Below are 16,567 nucleotides of genomic sequence, written 5' to 3' on the forward strand. Positions count from 1 at the left end.
GTGAATGTGCTTGGCATCAAACCTGGATTCTCACTCTTCTCAAGGGACAGTCTGCCAGCTGAGTTTCCACATTCATACTCTGAACTTGTCATGGGTGTGGCCTGGCCAGTTCCATCTGGGCCGTCCTGTGTCCTGGTCTAGTTTGGAATAGTTATTATGTAGGTCTGTGGGACAAGTGACACCTGAGGACCTTTGATTCTCTGATATTATTAGAGGTCAGTCAGATTTTTTACCTTCCATATTTACTTAATTTTTCTCTTTTGAAAAAAAACCTTTCATTGTAGTTCTGAAAGTTTTTCATATCATCTTCTTCCAACTCTTCTTATGCTTTCTTAGTTAAAAACAAAACAAAACCAAAAAACCCCATAATTTTTAGTGTGTTCTTTTTCCTTAAACCCTGCTCTTTTATTTATTTTTTTATTACTTTGTGTGTGAGTGTATGCACAAGTGTGTGTAGGTGTATGCTCCCTTGTGCACATGTGTGAAGGTCAGAGGTCAATGTTGGATATCTTCCTATATTGCTTCCCACCTTATTTTTTGAGACAAGGTCTCACTGAACGTAGAGCTCACCAGTTGGCTAGGTTGACTGGCCAGCATGTCCTCAAGATCCTGCTGTCTCTGCCTCCTGGTGTTGGGATAACAGGCCTGTGCCTGGCTTTTTATGTGGGTTCTGGGGTCTCAACTCAGATCCTGGGCTTGTGTGGCAAGCACTGTACCTACAGTAGCATCCCTACGGCTCCTTCTCTTCGTTTCTCATGCCTGTAATATTGTTTGCATCCCTTTCTGAGCATATTGCTCATATTGTCTCAGCTTGGCCAAGTTCCTTTTTCTTTCTGTCTGTCTTTTTAAATTTTTAATAGCATCTTGCCTTTTATATTAGGATTTTCTTAGTGACCCTTGGCTGTTCACATTGAAGATGGAGACAGTATGGAACATGTACATGGAGTAGCTGGTTGCCCACCCTCCGTTTTTGAGAGAATGCCATCTTCCTTCTTTTCTTCCCTCCTTTCCCCTTCTCTCTCTCTCTTCCCCACTCTTGGTCTTCTCACACACTGTTTCATTTGAAACTATAAATGGTTTATATGTTTCCTCTTGTATATGTGTGTCTATATGGGTGTATTGTGTATGCACATATGTGGACATCCTTGCCTGTTCTTTTTCCTCTACCGTCAGTGTCTTCCTAATTTTCTAATATAAAAATATTTCTGAGTCAAGAAGCACAATGAGTCATTGTTGTGTATGTATGAAATACAGATCTCCCAAATAATACTCCTGCTTTCTTTATTGTTTTATAGTGCCGCCCATAGTGATTCCTCTAATTTAGCATTTTACATATTCTCTATTTCCTGTGCCTGTTGGAACAAGTCTCACATGCCACCAGCACAGATATTAGTATCCTCATGTGTTATTTGAACATATTTTTATGTTGGTCCCATGAGGCTCTTATTTCACAAGTGCGAAGCCTCTTGGGGCCTAGATGGTGCAAGCAGAAGGTGAACTGGAGAAGATGGTGCAAGCAGAAGGTGAACTGGAGAAGATGGTGCAAGCAGAAGGTGAACTGGAGAAGATGGTGCAAGCAGAAGGTGAATTCGTGAAGATGGTGCAAGCGGAAGGTGAATTCGTGAAGATGGTGCAAGCAGAAGGTGAACTGGAATTTAACCCAGATCTCTCTGTTTTCGTATGACTTTTTATAATCTTATTTCCGTTTCCTTCTCTCAATGCATTCTTTTTGAATACCTTTTCCCCTAGGGAAATCTCTTGAGAACCTTAAAATCAGAATCAAGACGGACAGATAAAAGCATCAGTTACAGAGTAGATTGGGGTGAATTATATGATTATCTTGAAGGATGTGGTTAGATGATGTATTCTTTGTTTCTACTTGTATCTATTTAGGTAATCGGGCACATACCCCCCGGAATACTGATTTCTGTTTTAGTGGCATGTGATGTTCATTCCAACAGGACCAGGAAATGAATAGTAAGAAATATGTTAAGTTAAAGGAAATAGTCCATGTGGTTCTTATAGTAGCAATAAAGTATGATCCAGATCTGTATTTCATACATACATAGCAGTGATTCATTATATTGGGAAAACTAAATGTTTTGTGCTACTTAGTAGTGTACTTTATGAAGGTTTGTCAAAATACATTTGGCTCACTTATGCCAAACTGAGTTTCTTCAGTATGAGTGCTCCTAGTCTTAAATAGTTCTATAAAAAGGGTCAGCCAGAGATCATGTATTTCATCAATTCAATATTTTTCAGCTACAAGTAGACACTCTAAGATTCTTAAAAAAATAAGATAGTGCAAAATATATTTTAAAAATGTATTTCTACTTGTGACAGAGATCTTTTACACTTTTAATATTAGGGCTGTCATTCATTTGTACAGAATGGAAGTTGCACTTAGATGCTTGTTTATACTATGTGCTTTGTATTTGTACGCATTTCTCCTGTTGAATTACAGGAGCTGGCGAAGTGACTTGTGAAGGAAGCATAAAGGGAGTGTTGTAACTCGTGCAGTATAGTGCAGTGGAGGCGGCTGTCCCTACCGCAGGGTAAAGCTATTACTGAGAAATAATAGTAAGGTCAAAGTCTCCGTGATAAGAAAATTGTCCTCCTTTTGTTCAATGTCCATAGTACCCCGCCATGAAATGTCCTGATACGGCTGAGGGCTCTTTCCACAGAATAAGGGGTTGTATGCGGAAGTGCCTATGCACAGTAAGTTCATTATTCATCATTTTAAGTGGTTCCTGGACTCTAAGGAATGTGCACTTTTCATGTTCTAAAGCTTTCTTATTTTTCTTGTTTCATATTTTCATAACTTAGGTGTCTTATTTTCAAATAGCTCAGAGGCTTCAATATAAATTTGAGTTCGTTTATCCTTGGAAACATTGATTTCATATTAGTGAAAAAGATTGAGTTACATTTTGGTCTCAGTGCTTTGAAATGTAAGCTCCTACAAGATAACAGCTATTATATTGCTAGACAGACAGGTGGAGGAGGGAGAGATGTGCTTTACTGAGTTCTTTAAAATGTAGGTAGGTGTGTAAGTAAACTGCAAAAACTCTGGGTGTGGTGCCCCGGGTTTCGGCACCAAAATGTTAGTAAATTGATGGCTGAAACTGCAAGGAGACAGTTCAGCCCTAGAGGGTGAGGTATCCTGGACACCTCCAGCTACTTAGCACAAGAACTCTGCCCTGAAGGTGTCCCGGACACCTGGAGCTGTTTAGCACAGCTGTGATGGCTGGGACTGCAAAGAAACAGCCCAGCCTTGGAAAGGAAGGTTTCCTGACTTCTCAGGAGAGTCAGGCCTGGAACTGCTTCAGGAAGGAAGGGTATCTTGATTCTTCAGGAAAGTCAGGATATACCCAGTGTGATGGGGGATGGTCTCCCTGCAGGACACAGCAATCCTGCTCCTCTCCTGGAGAGCCACAATCTCTGGCTCAGTGTTACCAGCTCTTTCTCACTCACTTCACTATGGGATGTCCCAGCAAGGTTCTTCTGTGCACCAGTGAATGAAGGTCTTCACCCAATACTCTTTTGAGGAAGGTTTATTTTGGGAAGGCGGTGGCGAGAACAGCTCACCACTGACCAATGTCTAGGGAGTGGAGTCAACTGTGATTGGTTAGTTTATTTTCTGCCCAGGGATTGGCCAGTTTTGTGAGCCAGGGGCAGAGATGGCCCTGAAGTCAGGGCCAAACTATGTTTCTTTCACCGGCCTTTCTTGGCTTTTTGACACTACCTCTAAGGCCAGGGCACCTTTCTTTCACTGACTCTGATTCTAGGGGCCAAGAGTGTTATTTTGGTACTAGTTTCAGAGTCAGGGCATATTTCCTGGGTTCTGGGTTTTGGGATAAAGTATTCATTTCTCTGGCTCAGGTCCCAAACACGGGCTGTGTTTCTTTCCCTGGTCCTGGGCCCTAGGGCCAGGATTCTACTGTCCTGTTCTGTGATTGGTTGATTTCACAAGTCAGTTGGACAGGGGTAGAGATTGCTCTGATCTGAGCTAAACTGTGTTTTTCTTACTGGCTTTATCTGAGCCATCCTTCCCTAATTCTGGGCTCCAGGGTCAGGGTGGGTTTCTCTAGCCAGTCCCTTTTCCCTACAAGGTGTCCATAGTACATATCTATACCCAGAAATACAAATAGCCTAATCTAATAAAAACTTACTTTAAAAAGAAGTTTTTATTTTTAAGTGTGTGTGTGTGGGGGGGGGCACATGAGCACAGGTGCTCCTGTTTGCTAGAGGTTTGGACCTCCTGCAGATGGAGTCACAGGCCATTGTGAGTCATCTGACATGGGTGCTGGCTAGTCTTGTCAACTTGACCCAAAATAGAGTTATCTGAAAGTAAGGAACCTCAACTGAGAAAATGCCTCTGCAAGATCCAGCTATAGAGCAAATTTTCTTAGTGATTTATAGGAGTGGGCCCAGCTTATTGTGGATGGGGCCATCCCTGGGCTGGTGGTCCTGAGTTCTGTAGAAGCAGACTGAGCAAGCCATGAGGACCAAGCCAGTAAACAGCACCCCTCCATGGCCTCTGTATCAGTTCCTGACTCCAGGTTCCTACCATGTTTGTGTTCCTGTCCTGGCTTCCTGCAGTGATGGACTGCAGTGTGGAAGTGTAAGCCAAGTACACCCTTTCCTCCCCAACTTGCTTCTGGGTCATGGTATTTCGTCGCAGCAATAGAAATTCTAACTAAGATAGAAATGTTAGTTAGCTAATTCAGGATTGTTAAAGAAATACAAATCCTTTATCCTGTCCTGTATTTCTCATTCTTTTTGAAATCACCAACCACTTAAATATTTGGTGCTATCTAATGTTATAAGTCACTGAACCATAGTATGTAGAACTAGCTGCAGTTTTTGTATAGTCCCTTTACATTTGATACATTAGGTAATAGCCTCAATGAAATTGGGAAGTATCTCTAAGTATCTTGGTTCCAGAACTAGGAAAAGCAAATTTTCTGTCTCCTCCCAGTCCAGGGTTCCTTCCTCTGTATTGAACCATCTTTGGAGGATCTTTTATTAATGTGTGTCTCTTAGATTAAAACAATTTCCTTACATTTTCTTTCTCTTAAGATACTGACTCTGAAAAAGTGAGAATTTTAATTGATGTGGAGGAGAATGAGTGATATGAAAGTATGTCTGCTATTATTTGGGCCCACCCAGCCTTTTTGGAATCCTAGAGAAGGGCTCAGGAATAGAGAGGCTTCGGAAGAAGATGGGGAGGGTGCTGGGGGTCAAGTAGGGTGTGTGTAAAAACTTTCCTTAGACTTTGGGAATGTTGTGTTAACTGAAGACAGAATTGCTACCCTTCTCCTTACACTTCTGTTGCTTAGAAAACAAAATTCAGTCTGAAGACTCTTTAAAGTCAATGAAATTAAAAAATTAATTTCATTTCCTCTCCTGATTCTAAACTTAAATGTTGTATTCACTGCATGCATTTATACCACTCCCAACATAAAATAATATAAATCCTTAGTAGAAGGTACAGAAAAGTATTTCTGTTTTTGTCTTCTCTAAGAACTTTTTATATAAAAATGCTTTATTAGCTAATTATCTTCCTCTTCATAACTAGCCCCATTTCTGCTTTCATGCTGGCGTGTGTGTGTGTGTGTGTGTGTGTGTGTGTGTGTGTGTGTGTGTTATGTCCAATGAGTTTCACTAGATTTATTACAGGAGCATGGGATCCTTAGAGCGACTCCTCCACTAAAGACTATGTCTTCCCCTCCCTCAGCAAATGCTGACTCCATATGAGGCATCAGGAAGGGTAGAGTCCCACAGGTCCCTCCCTCCTCCTTGGCAGATAGTGCCTGGCCCAATCTTGTGCAGGTAACCACAGCTGCTGTGAATTCAAGAGTGCTGGCCACATCATGTCCTGAACTCAGCATTCCACACCTCTTCCCCCAGTTTCCTCTGGCTCTTATTCCTCCCACTCTTCTGAACTGTCCCCCAAGCCTAGGAGGGTGATACAGTTGTCCTATTTATGGCCGGGCATTGAACATTCTTTTGTTCTCAGTACTTTGACCAGTAATGTTTATTCATTGTAGAAAAAATAGAAAAGTTTATTCTTTATTGATAATCACATTATTTGGTTATCAAGTTTTGGTACCTCATTGGAAGACATTTGCTCTTGGTGTCTCTAATATATAGCATAGAAAAAAACTAAAGTCTATATTAACACAAATCCTAAACATTGTTACATGCTTATGATCTTAGAAAATATTTTTAATTGCTATATAATTTTCTAAGCAGACATACTGTAATTAGTCACTCATCTGTTGTTGGGTTTTACATTAAAAGTGCCATTAGAAATTATAGTTTTTACAAATTCTGAATCAAATAATCTCTGCTATTGGGCAGGTTCTTTTGAGTGTGTCCTTCCTGAGATATTTATGGACATACTCCTTTTTGCTGAAGACCCCTTTTCTTAGTGTTTCCCCAACACTGGGCCTCCTACTGGGTAGTTGGCTTTAGTTGCCTCATTGTAGTTTGTCAACTTATCTTGTGTCTTGCACTGTGGTATGTCTGTTGCTCCATCTAGTAGCACCCAGTAAAATATTTGTTGAATGCTTTTGGAGTTTTTAGAACAGTGGTCCTCAACCCATGGGTAGCGACCCATTTGAGGGCCAAAGAGCCTTAGGAGTCGCCTAAGACCATTAGAAAACACAGATATTTACATTATGATTCGTGACAGTAGCAACAAAAATAATTTCATAGTGGGGGTCACCACAACGTGAGGAGCTGTATTAATGGGTCATAGCATTAGGAACATTGAGAACCAATACTTTTAGAATGTTATGTGACAGATTTTCATGTGACAGTTTGGATTTTTTTGTTTTGTTTTAGGATTTATTTACTTTTGTATATGAGTGCTGGTTCTCTGTGCACCAGAGGAGGGCATTGGATCCCACTATAGATGGTTGTGAGCCACCATGTGGGTGCTATGAATTGAACTTAGAATCTCTGGAAGATCAGCCAGTGCTCTTAACCACTGAGCCACATCTCCAGCCCTAGTTTTGAATTTTTAAAAACGTCTTTTAAAGTTTACATCATACATATGATACACGTGGGCATAGAAGAGTATAGAAATTGAAGTGATTTTCTTTCCGCTTACCTTTGTACCCAGCAGTGGAAAGAGAGGGCTTGTTTAAGGATGGAGCTCCTTGCTTTGTAATCTGGATTTCATAGCCCTCTCTTCTTTTCTCTACTCCCCTTTTCTTCTCCAGAATTTAGGGTCAAAACCATGCTTTGACATAGAGCCTGCTTTCTGAAAATTCAAGTTGTTCATTTTTCATGGTCTTTGAGAGTAAGGGAAAAGGTGATAAATGTTTTTTTTCTTGTTTTTACGTTTTGAGGCAAGGTGTTACTCTACAGTCCAGGCTGGCTTAGAACTTCTGGTCTAGTCTGTTCTAGCCCCAAAAGCTGATTTGCTCCAACGGGAACATCAAAAGGCTTTGATTTCCAGGGAAACCTTTCAGATAGAAGTACAACTACATACATTTATGTGTATATCTCTAGGTCCGTATTTAAATGCCTTTAAGGTCTCTCTTCTTCCTCTGTGTTTTAAAAGGCAGACTACCCTGTTGCTACTGGACTAGACATGATCATTGGATACTCTCTGTAACCTGAGCTCTCTCAGGTTTTCTTGGCTTTTTTTGTTTTTGATAGAAAGTTTTATAAACACAGGCTCTCTGGTAGCTGGAGAAAGCTCTAATGATGTCCCTTTTCTCTTGGATGTTCATTAGTAAATATTTAATGGTTCTTTTTGAGCACAGTATGAATACTAAAATATTAATTGCAGCCAGCCATTTGTTGTTGTACACTTCTATTGAGAATGGCTTACTTTTGAACATTCTGCTAGATAATATAAAACTAGATTCTATTTAGATATGTTTTCCATGTGTGTATGTCACATGGTGCTAGGGATCAAACCTAGGGTCTTACACTGCTAGGTAAGCACTCTGCCACTGACTTACACCCACATCCCTTAGCGAAGACATTTGCAGTGTTGATGGGATTGGAATCCGAAAAGTTTAGCTCTCTCTGTGGGTGTTTTTATATGTCACTTAGGTGAGCAGAGGACGCCCTCCTGCTTTCCCGAGTTAAAAAGCTTCACTTTCCTGAAGCAGTAAAGTGGATTGGGAGTGGGAGGGTCCTCCAGGTCCAACTAGGAGAAAGTGGAATTCAAACAGCTGTGCAAGACACGTCCCAATCTGCACTAATGTTGTGAGCCATCAAGTGTGGGGTTGTCTAACCATGTTCCTGTTAGCCAGTAGTTCACTGCCATCACTGCACTGTTGGAATCACCTGTGGAATTGTTAAAATTCTACACACTAGCCCCATTAAATTAGATTCTCCAAGGCTGGGATACAAGCATTGGTATTTTAAAAAAGTTTTCCAGGAGGTTTTAATATGTAGCCAAGATAAACATTCTTGAGAAGTTCCTATCTGCTGCAGAGGAAGTGCTTTATACTGCTACTGGCTTTCGTTAGAGCTCATCAATTACAATTAGTCAATTGGATATTCTTGGATGCAACTTAGGCTCATTTTTTTTCAGTAATGGACATTCATTGGGCCTTGTAACCTTGTACCAGATTTTTATTAGTTGCTAGTAATACAGAGATAAAGTTCAGTTAGTATGGTCTAGTAGGGAAGATAGAAGTAATTATACTATGTTACATAAAAAGTATGTAAATAGAGACATGGCTTAGGTATTTACTGAGAACTTAGTAAGGGCTTTAACTCTGCCTGAGGTTTGGTGTGTGTGTGTGTGTGTGTGTGTGTGTGTGTGTGTGTGTGTGTGTTTGTATGTTGACATTGTGTGTGTGAATGGAGGTGTGAAGATAAAATAAGAAAAAGTCAATTTCACAAAGAAGGCTCAAAGATAAAGAGTTTATCAGGTAGGAAAGGAGGAGGTAACACCTGAAGATGTTAAGAAAAAGGAATGTGGGTTCAGGACTTGGTTGGAGAGAAGCTGTTTATGAGGTACTAAGAGTTAGTTATACTAGAATGTAAGCCAGTGGATGGCAGACTGCTCTTTCCCCCATATTGGAGACTGTTGCCTTGCATGACTAGAGGCCACATGGTCAGATAGATGTATGTAGGGTCTCACTAGGTCATCCAGACTGCAACTGCTAGGGGGTGCTGGGGAGAGAGAGGAGGGAGAGAGGACAGAGGAGAGTTTTGTTTTTGTTTTTAAGTTTAGGTTATTGTTCTCTGTTGGTACAGAGCCTCAGATGAATGCTGTTTTATAGAAATTGTCATCCCTATCACCTGGTCACTGCTCCCAACATCTCACTCTGGGAAGACTCACCACAATTGAATTACATCATTTTGTTTATTTTTACCACCAGAAACATTGTATATTTGTTTGGCTAAGTCCTTATTCAAACAGTTTTCATGATTGGCACTTTTAAGTTGTGTGTGTGTGTGTGTGTGTGTGTGTGTGTGTGTGTGTGTGTGTGTTTGTGTTTGTGTACTGTGTTCAGGTTCTGCTCCATAGAAAGAACACCCATTAGCATTTACTTTATTTCTTTTGCTTCTATACATCTTCTCTCTTTACCTTGTGAATGCTTCATCTTTGTATGTGTGTAATCATTTTTATTACACGTCTGTATGTATGGTGTATTGTGTATGTGTGCACTTGTATCCTGTGTGGAAGGCGGGATAATTTGTGGGAGCAGTTCTCTGCTTCTGCCGTGTGGATTTGGGCTGTTGGACTCAGGTGGTCAGGTCTGGCAGCAATTCTCTTTCCCGCTGTGCCATCTTGCTGGTCCTCAATGGCGCTTGGGCGACGGTGTAGCTGGGTGTAAACTCTAGGGTAGCAGCTGTTTTCCTCTTGCACTTGAAGGTCTTGACTTCACTGTCTCTGGGACTGTTGTTAGGACGAGAAGCTTAATTATTTATTACTCATTTCTGTGACTTCCTTGTTATCTCTCTTTATCTTTATGGTTTTTCTGGATCCCTGCCTCTGCAGGGTAGTTGTAATGTATGTAGTTGACTTATCCTGTGTATTGTTTGATGCATACAGCATATAACTTTCCTTTTCTGTACTGAGGATTGAACCCAGGTCTTCACACGTGCTAGGCAGATGCTCTGGGCTCTTTTCACTGTTTCTCTGGAGCTGGAGCGTCTCTGGTGAGGGCTGGACTTCAGCTTCCAATCCTCCTGTTGCAGTCTCCGGGAGCACCTGCGATTGTAGGCTTGTTACCAAGCCTGGTGTGGGAAATGTTTAAGTTTTTTTGAAAATGAAAATGTAAGTAAACTGATGGATAATAATAGTCTTTCTGTTTTCCAGAAACATGAAAGAGAGCTTAGTTGTATTAGCTAAAGATGCATTTCCATTGGCAGAAGATAAAGAAGAGAGGTCTGTGAGCTTGGGAGGTCTCAGTTACAGCCTGAGCTCTGTCAGTTTTTTAAGGTTGCTTACAGCCTATACAGGTTGTAGTTTGTACTGTGTGTGTTTTTCAGCACAGCATTGCTTTTGTGAGGGTAATTTGATGATAGTGAAAATGTCTGAAAATTGTTAAGCATTGTGGGTAAGAGACAGGGTAGTGTAGCCCACAGACAAATTATGGAAGTGCCCTTTTAATGCTTCTTTTCTGTCAATTAAAAGGGTTAATGTGGGAAGAGTGCAGCATTTTTGGAGGAGATTGATGTATGCTTTTCTTTTTAAAGTTATAGTCACTTCTGAGTTTTGTATTCTCCTTGGTTTGTTGCAGTGAATTAACTTGGTATACTTTTTAAGAAAAGTCTGGAGGAAATATTAGTTATTTCAACTAGATCCTATCTGAATTTAGCATCTACTGTGTTTGGATATAGCTTAACTACTTGGTGTAATCTAAGTAGAAGACACTTTTGTCCTTTTGCGTGTATGTGTGTGAGGTGTGTGCATCTTTGTGCACATGCACTCACTCACCTGTGTGTTTGTGTGTAGAAGCCAGAGGTCAGTTTCTGATATCTTTATCACTCCTCATTGTAGTTTCTTTCTTTCTTTTTTTCCCCCAGAGCTGAGGATTGAACTCAGGGCCTTGCGCTTGCTAGGCAAGCACTCCACCACTGAGCTACATCCCCAGCCCCTCATCTTAGTTTCTTAGACAGGATTCTCACTGAAGCTGCAGCCATCATTTTGACCTGGCTGACAGGCTGATGGGCTCCTGGGATCCTCCTGTCCCTGTGCCCTGAGTACTGGGTTACAGGACACAGTGCCACATCCAGCTAGGGGGTTAGGGCTCACATAGAAAGCATGTCACCTGTGGAGCCCCCTCCGCCCATGTTTGTCCCTTTGAAGATACTAAAGCTAAATTTTCACCTTTTTTTTTAAAATTTAACAGGCAACCAGATAAGTTGGTGGTAGTCTGGACAAGAAGAAGCCGAAGGAAGTCTTCCAAGGTGAGTCCACGCTGAACAGTTCCCACTTACAAACTTGTGCTGAGGGTTCGATTGTTCAGATGCTGAGGAGGAGGCAGCAGTAAGAAGTGGAGACTTGCCCGGGAGAGGAGAGTGGCTTTCCTCTTTGTACTGATAGTCGTGTGCATAGGGACTAGGACAGAATTCTGAAATGTCCAGCAGCAGTTCTGTAACTGTTTTCAACTTTCTGTTCTGTAGATACATACATTTTTATGAGCATACAACTGTAAGCATATTTATTGGATGTTAGTTTTTCCATATAGATGGACCTCTATTAAGAAAAGGTTGTTATATGGTAATTGAAATTTTAAAAATTATTAAAGGTGCCTCCCAGTTTTTGATACAGTGTCTCACTTTGTGTGTTAGGCTGGCTTAGATTCTGTAATCTTACCTTTTGTGCCTCCTGAATGCTGGGCTTACAAGGGTGTGCCACCACATCTGGCCTGCGGTTTTATTTTTATTAAGCTAAAACTTACGCATCCATAATTAACCAAACCTTAGTTATTCAGTTCAGTGAGTTTATTAGTCACTGTTCTATTGCTTGAAGAGACACCACGACCATTGCAAGTCTTATAAAAGAAAGCATTTGATTGGAGTTTGCTTACAGTTTCAGAGGTTTAGTCCATTATCATCATGGTGGGAAGCATGATGCCATATTGGCAGACACGGTGCTGGAGAAGTAGCTGAGAGTTCTCCAAATGACCCACAGGCAGCAGGGAGAGAAACACTGGGCCAGACTTTGGGATTTTGAAACCTCAAAGCCCACCCCCTAGTGACACACTTTTTCCATTAAGGCTACACCTCCTAATCTTTTTCAAGTTTTGCTATTCTCTGATGATTAAGCATTGAAATATATGAGCCATTCTTATTCAAACCACTACAGTGATATAATTTATAAACATGTTTATAATTTATAATATGCACGTATAAATATGATTTATATATACATATGGTATAAATAATACTATCAAAATGTAGATTTCTATCAGCATAAATTTTTTTGTTTCTTTTCCATGCAGTTCTCAAACCCTTAGAGACTAGCATTTTTCATTTTCTGTCAGTAAAGACTAAATTTACCTATTTTTGAATTTCATATAAAATGCTATAATAGTATTTTTATGTAGCACTGTATAGCTTTGATAGTACTATATATTGTTTTTACATAATATAATACTGTTTTATGTGTGGTTTCCTTTGCTCAGCATCATGTTTTTGAGATGTGTTCATGTTCTTGTTTTCTTATGTAGTTTATAGTTTGATTGCTGCATAGTATTATTCCATTCTGTGAATATACTACAAGTTATTAATTATTCAGCCCTGATTATGTACGGTTTCACCTTGTCAGTGTTAACTGCTAGACTCATTGTTGTTTAAGTATTTTCTGTTTCTCTCTCAGCCATGGGAATGCAGCTCTGGGTGCTAGGATGGGTACCTTTTAACTTAACAACTTGCCAAAAGGTAGAGTGATAGATGAAGACAGCTGATATCAGGCTGTGGTCTCCATGCACATGTGTGTACACATCTGTGCACAGTACTTCACAACACACACACACACACACACACACAAACACACACACAAATGTGTGCATGTACAACACATCCATAAACATGCATACATAATGTGCACAGAAATGACCAAACACTCCTACCAGCAATATAGAAATTTAAGCTGATTCACACCATGAACAGCATTTTCTTCAGGGCATATTATCTATTTAGACATGAGAAGGAGTTCTAAAAATGGACACAGTACTTCTCATTGTGTCTTCAACTTTCATGGAGTTGACCAGAATAGAGTTGTTCACTAAGTGTAATAGAGGCTTGTGACTATACCTGTAGTGGACACTGAAAGCAGTTTATTTCTTTTTGACAGTTAGCTAGCAATTATATTCTAAAAGAATTATGAAATATAATAAATTAGGTTGTAGGTCAGTCAGAAAATACTCATTTTTGATATTGAATATACTTTGTTATCTAATAGCTTATTTAAAATGAAGTAGTTTTTATGAAGGGGAGAGTCTTTCTCATATGATAACAGATATTGTTTGAATCTAGGTAATGAAATACAAACGAGGCTACAGATTAAATACAGTATATTCTAGAAGAAATTACTTTTTCTTCTGTTTCTTTAAGTTTGATGTTCTTCACGATCCTCCTTTATACAGTCAGCTCTTTGTATTTAGGAGTTTCATATATGTGGATTCAACCAACTATGGATTGAAAATATTTTGGGAAAATTGTGAGTGAGCCAGGTGTGGTGGACTATCCATAATCTCAGTATTTGGGAGGTGGAGACTGGAGGGTCAGGTGTTCAAGGCCAGTCTGGTCTTTGTGAAACCTGTCTCAAAAAAAAAAAAAAAAAAAAAAAAAAAAAAGTTCTCCTCATTATTCCCTAAACAGTATGGGACAACAAGTAGTTAGTTACACTGCCCCCACATTGTAGTGGGTATCTGTAAATGTCTGCATGGGTCATGTACAAACTGTACCATTTATGTAAAGACTTGAGCAGCTGTGGACAAGGGCAGTCCTGGGATCCTGTCCCTCAGATGTTACTGTCCTTTAGAACTCTTGTCTTTTTCTTGGAGTATTGGAGGTGTATAACAGTTTATGAGAACTGACAGTGCTAAGCTTATAACATATATATTTACATATGTCATGTTCATTTATGGAAATGTTTTACAAATTACACATAATAGCTAAATAAGGAAATTTAAAACTGACACTCATAAGATATTATACTGACAGTTAAATTAGGCAGTAAATAATTAGCCACATTTGCCTTTTTAATTTAAAGTTTAACTCCTAGTTAATTGCTCATTTTCTGTTGGTCTATGTATATTTTACAGCTGACTATTTAAAGTGTTCATTGCAGAATCATTCTGATTAAAATAATTGATATGGGCAATTAACACAATAGGAAGCTTTCCTACTTTCTCAAGTCATGGCATTTATAGCAGACTCTGTCAAGCTGTAATTGATTTGTAAAGGCATACATACATAATTTTTCAGTACACATGACAGTAGCAGCCAGGCAGTTGTGATAAGCCGGAATGAATATGGCATATTATTGTTTGTTGTCGAAGCTCTGTTTTCTGGCTAGAATTTGAAGTTTGCAGAGAGGTGTAAGAATACCAAAGGGAACCAGAGCTATAAAACCCTCATCAGATTTTTGCTATCACTGTCACCTTCCAAAGACTTGCTTGTGACTGAGCCTTTCCGTGTGTCCCCTTCCATGTTGAGATATAGATGTAACCGGCTTGTTAAATAAGAAACACAGAACTGATTGCAGAGTTAAAAACCATGAGGTCAGAGCAAGAGCGGAAAACCTTACCCTTCACTGCTTCTGCTGTTCTTCCTCTCTGTGTGTCCTATCTTTTTTATAGACTTTCTGTTCTGTTTTCTCATTGGTTGTAAACCCAGCCACATGACCTCCTCGTCACTGCCTGTTTGTACAGACCTCCAGGTCTTCTATGGTTGGTATTGAGATTAAAGGCTTGTGTCTGCCATGCTGGCTGTATCCTTGAACACACAGAGATCTACCTAGCTCTGCCTTCCAAGTGCTGGGATTAAAGGCGTGCACTACTACCACTCAGCTTCTGCTCTGGCTTGCTCTGACCTCAAGGCAACTTTATTAACATACAAATAAAATCACATTTCAATACAAATAAAATATCACTATATCGAGAGGAAGGCTACCTGTGGAGCTTTGCCTAATGAGGTCTTGTTAGCAACAGTAAAACTGCTTACTAGATGACATATGCAACATGGGTATATGTATGCACCTTTAAAATTTGTAAAATGTAAGTTCAATGAAGTATAAAATTGGAAATTTTAGTGAAACTTTTTGCTGTGTGTGTGTGTGTGTGTGTGTGTGTGTGTGTGTGTGTGCATGTTTGTATGCTTGTGGTTGGATGTGTGTACACATGCATGTGGAAGCCAGGGTTCATATAGGGTGTGTTCTTAGAGTGTACTTTGCCTTATATATTGAGGCAAGGTCGCTCACTTGAATCTAGAACTTGCTGACTGGGCTAGTCTAGCTAGCTGGCTTGCTTCAGGGATCTCCTCTCAAGTTCTGGTATTCCAGGTAGGTGCTACATCCATTGGGCATTTACTTAGGTCCTGGTTTGCTGAACTCTCAGGTCCACACTGTTGTATGATATGCACTTTACCTCTGACCTCTTCATGTACACACACAAAACAAAACAAAACAAAACAAAAAACAAAAACCTTGGGTATAGTGACGTGTCTATAACCTAGCACACATCGGTATTTATGTTTTCCAGGAAATTATTAACTCGCAAAGTAGTAATTCAAGAGTCTAAAGCTAGGTAAAGAATGAAAAGCCTAATACAGGTAGCTAATAACAACTTCGGTGATTTTAATCCCTGCACTTGGGAGGCAGAGGCAGGCAGAAGAGGTCAGAGGATGTCTTTGTGTATCATTGTTAGGAATATATTTGAAGTAGGGCCTGGAGGTCACTAGTTAGATTAGACTGGCTGCCCAGTGAGTCCCAGGGACCTGCCTGTCTACCTCCCCAGCCCTGGGATTACAGCTGTGCACAACCACCCCTGCCAATTTTAAAGGGGTTCTGGAGTACAAATGCAGGTCCTGTGCTGTGAGGTGAGACTTCCCCCTCCCTTCCTGTCTGTCAAGTATCTTCCCTGATGTGCATCTGCACTCATGCACTGTTACAGGGAAGTAGCCATTGCCTCTGGAAAGCAAACAGCGCCCAGACCCCAGCTGTCTCCTCGCTGTAGGGCCAGTCCTCTTGACTTTTCTCCTCTTGTTATTGTCAGCGTCACATTTCCCCTTTAACTGGTTATTTCCCATTAGCACAAGTGTCTTTTTGTCTTTACGCTTCTCTTCAGATGTTATTTTCTCAACTGTGGGTGACTTGTTTCTTTCCCTCCAAGTAGTTGAGTGTGTTCTCATATGAAGTATGTCCAGTTTCTTTCCTTTCTTTCTGAGCTCATTCCAGTCTGGCTTTCCCTCTGAACTACTGTGTTGAAACTGCTTGCTATGATGTAGCGGCTGTCCTCTGTTGAATCTGGTGGTCATTTCCAGGCCTTACACGGTTTCCACCTATCACCAACACCGGGTCCTTTTCTTTACTACATGGCTAGGGTGCTCATGCCCCTGGGTTTTCTTTACTCTG

At 40.3% G+C, this 16,567-nt stretch overlaps 1 protein-coding gene across 1 annotated transcript in view; it reads left to right on the forward strand.

Annotated features, from left to right (window-relative positions):
• Positions 1-16,567, forward strand: part of Ehbp1 (EH domain binding protein 1) — a 286,967-nt gene that overhangs the window by 21,159 nt on the left and 249,241 nt on the right. Inside the window, exon 3 of the mRNA XM_036201513.1 lies at positions 11,337-11,394. Within this exon, the coding sequence (XP_036057406.1) occupies positions 11,337-11,394 (58 nt within the window). The remainder of the gene's footprint in view (positions 1-11,336; positions 11,395-16,567) is intronic.

The sequence above is a fragment of the Onychomys torridus genome, chromosome 10, assembly GCF_903995425.1.
Source record: "Onychomys torridus chromosome 10, mOncTor1.1, whole genome shotgun sequence".
In the NCBI taxonomy this organism is placed as follows: domain Eukaryota; kingdom Metazoa; phylum Chordata; class Mammalia; order Rodentia; family Cricetidae; genus Onychomys; species Onychomys torridus.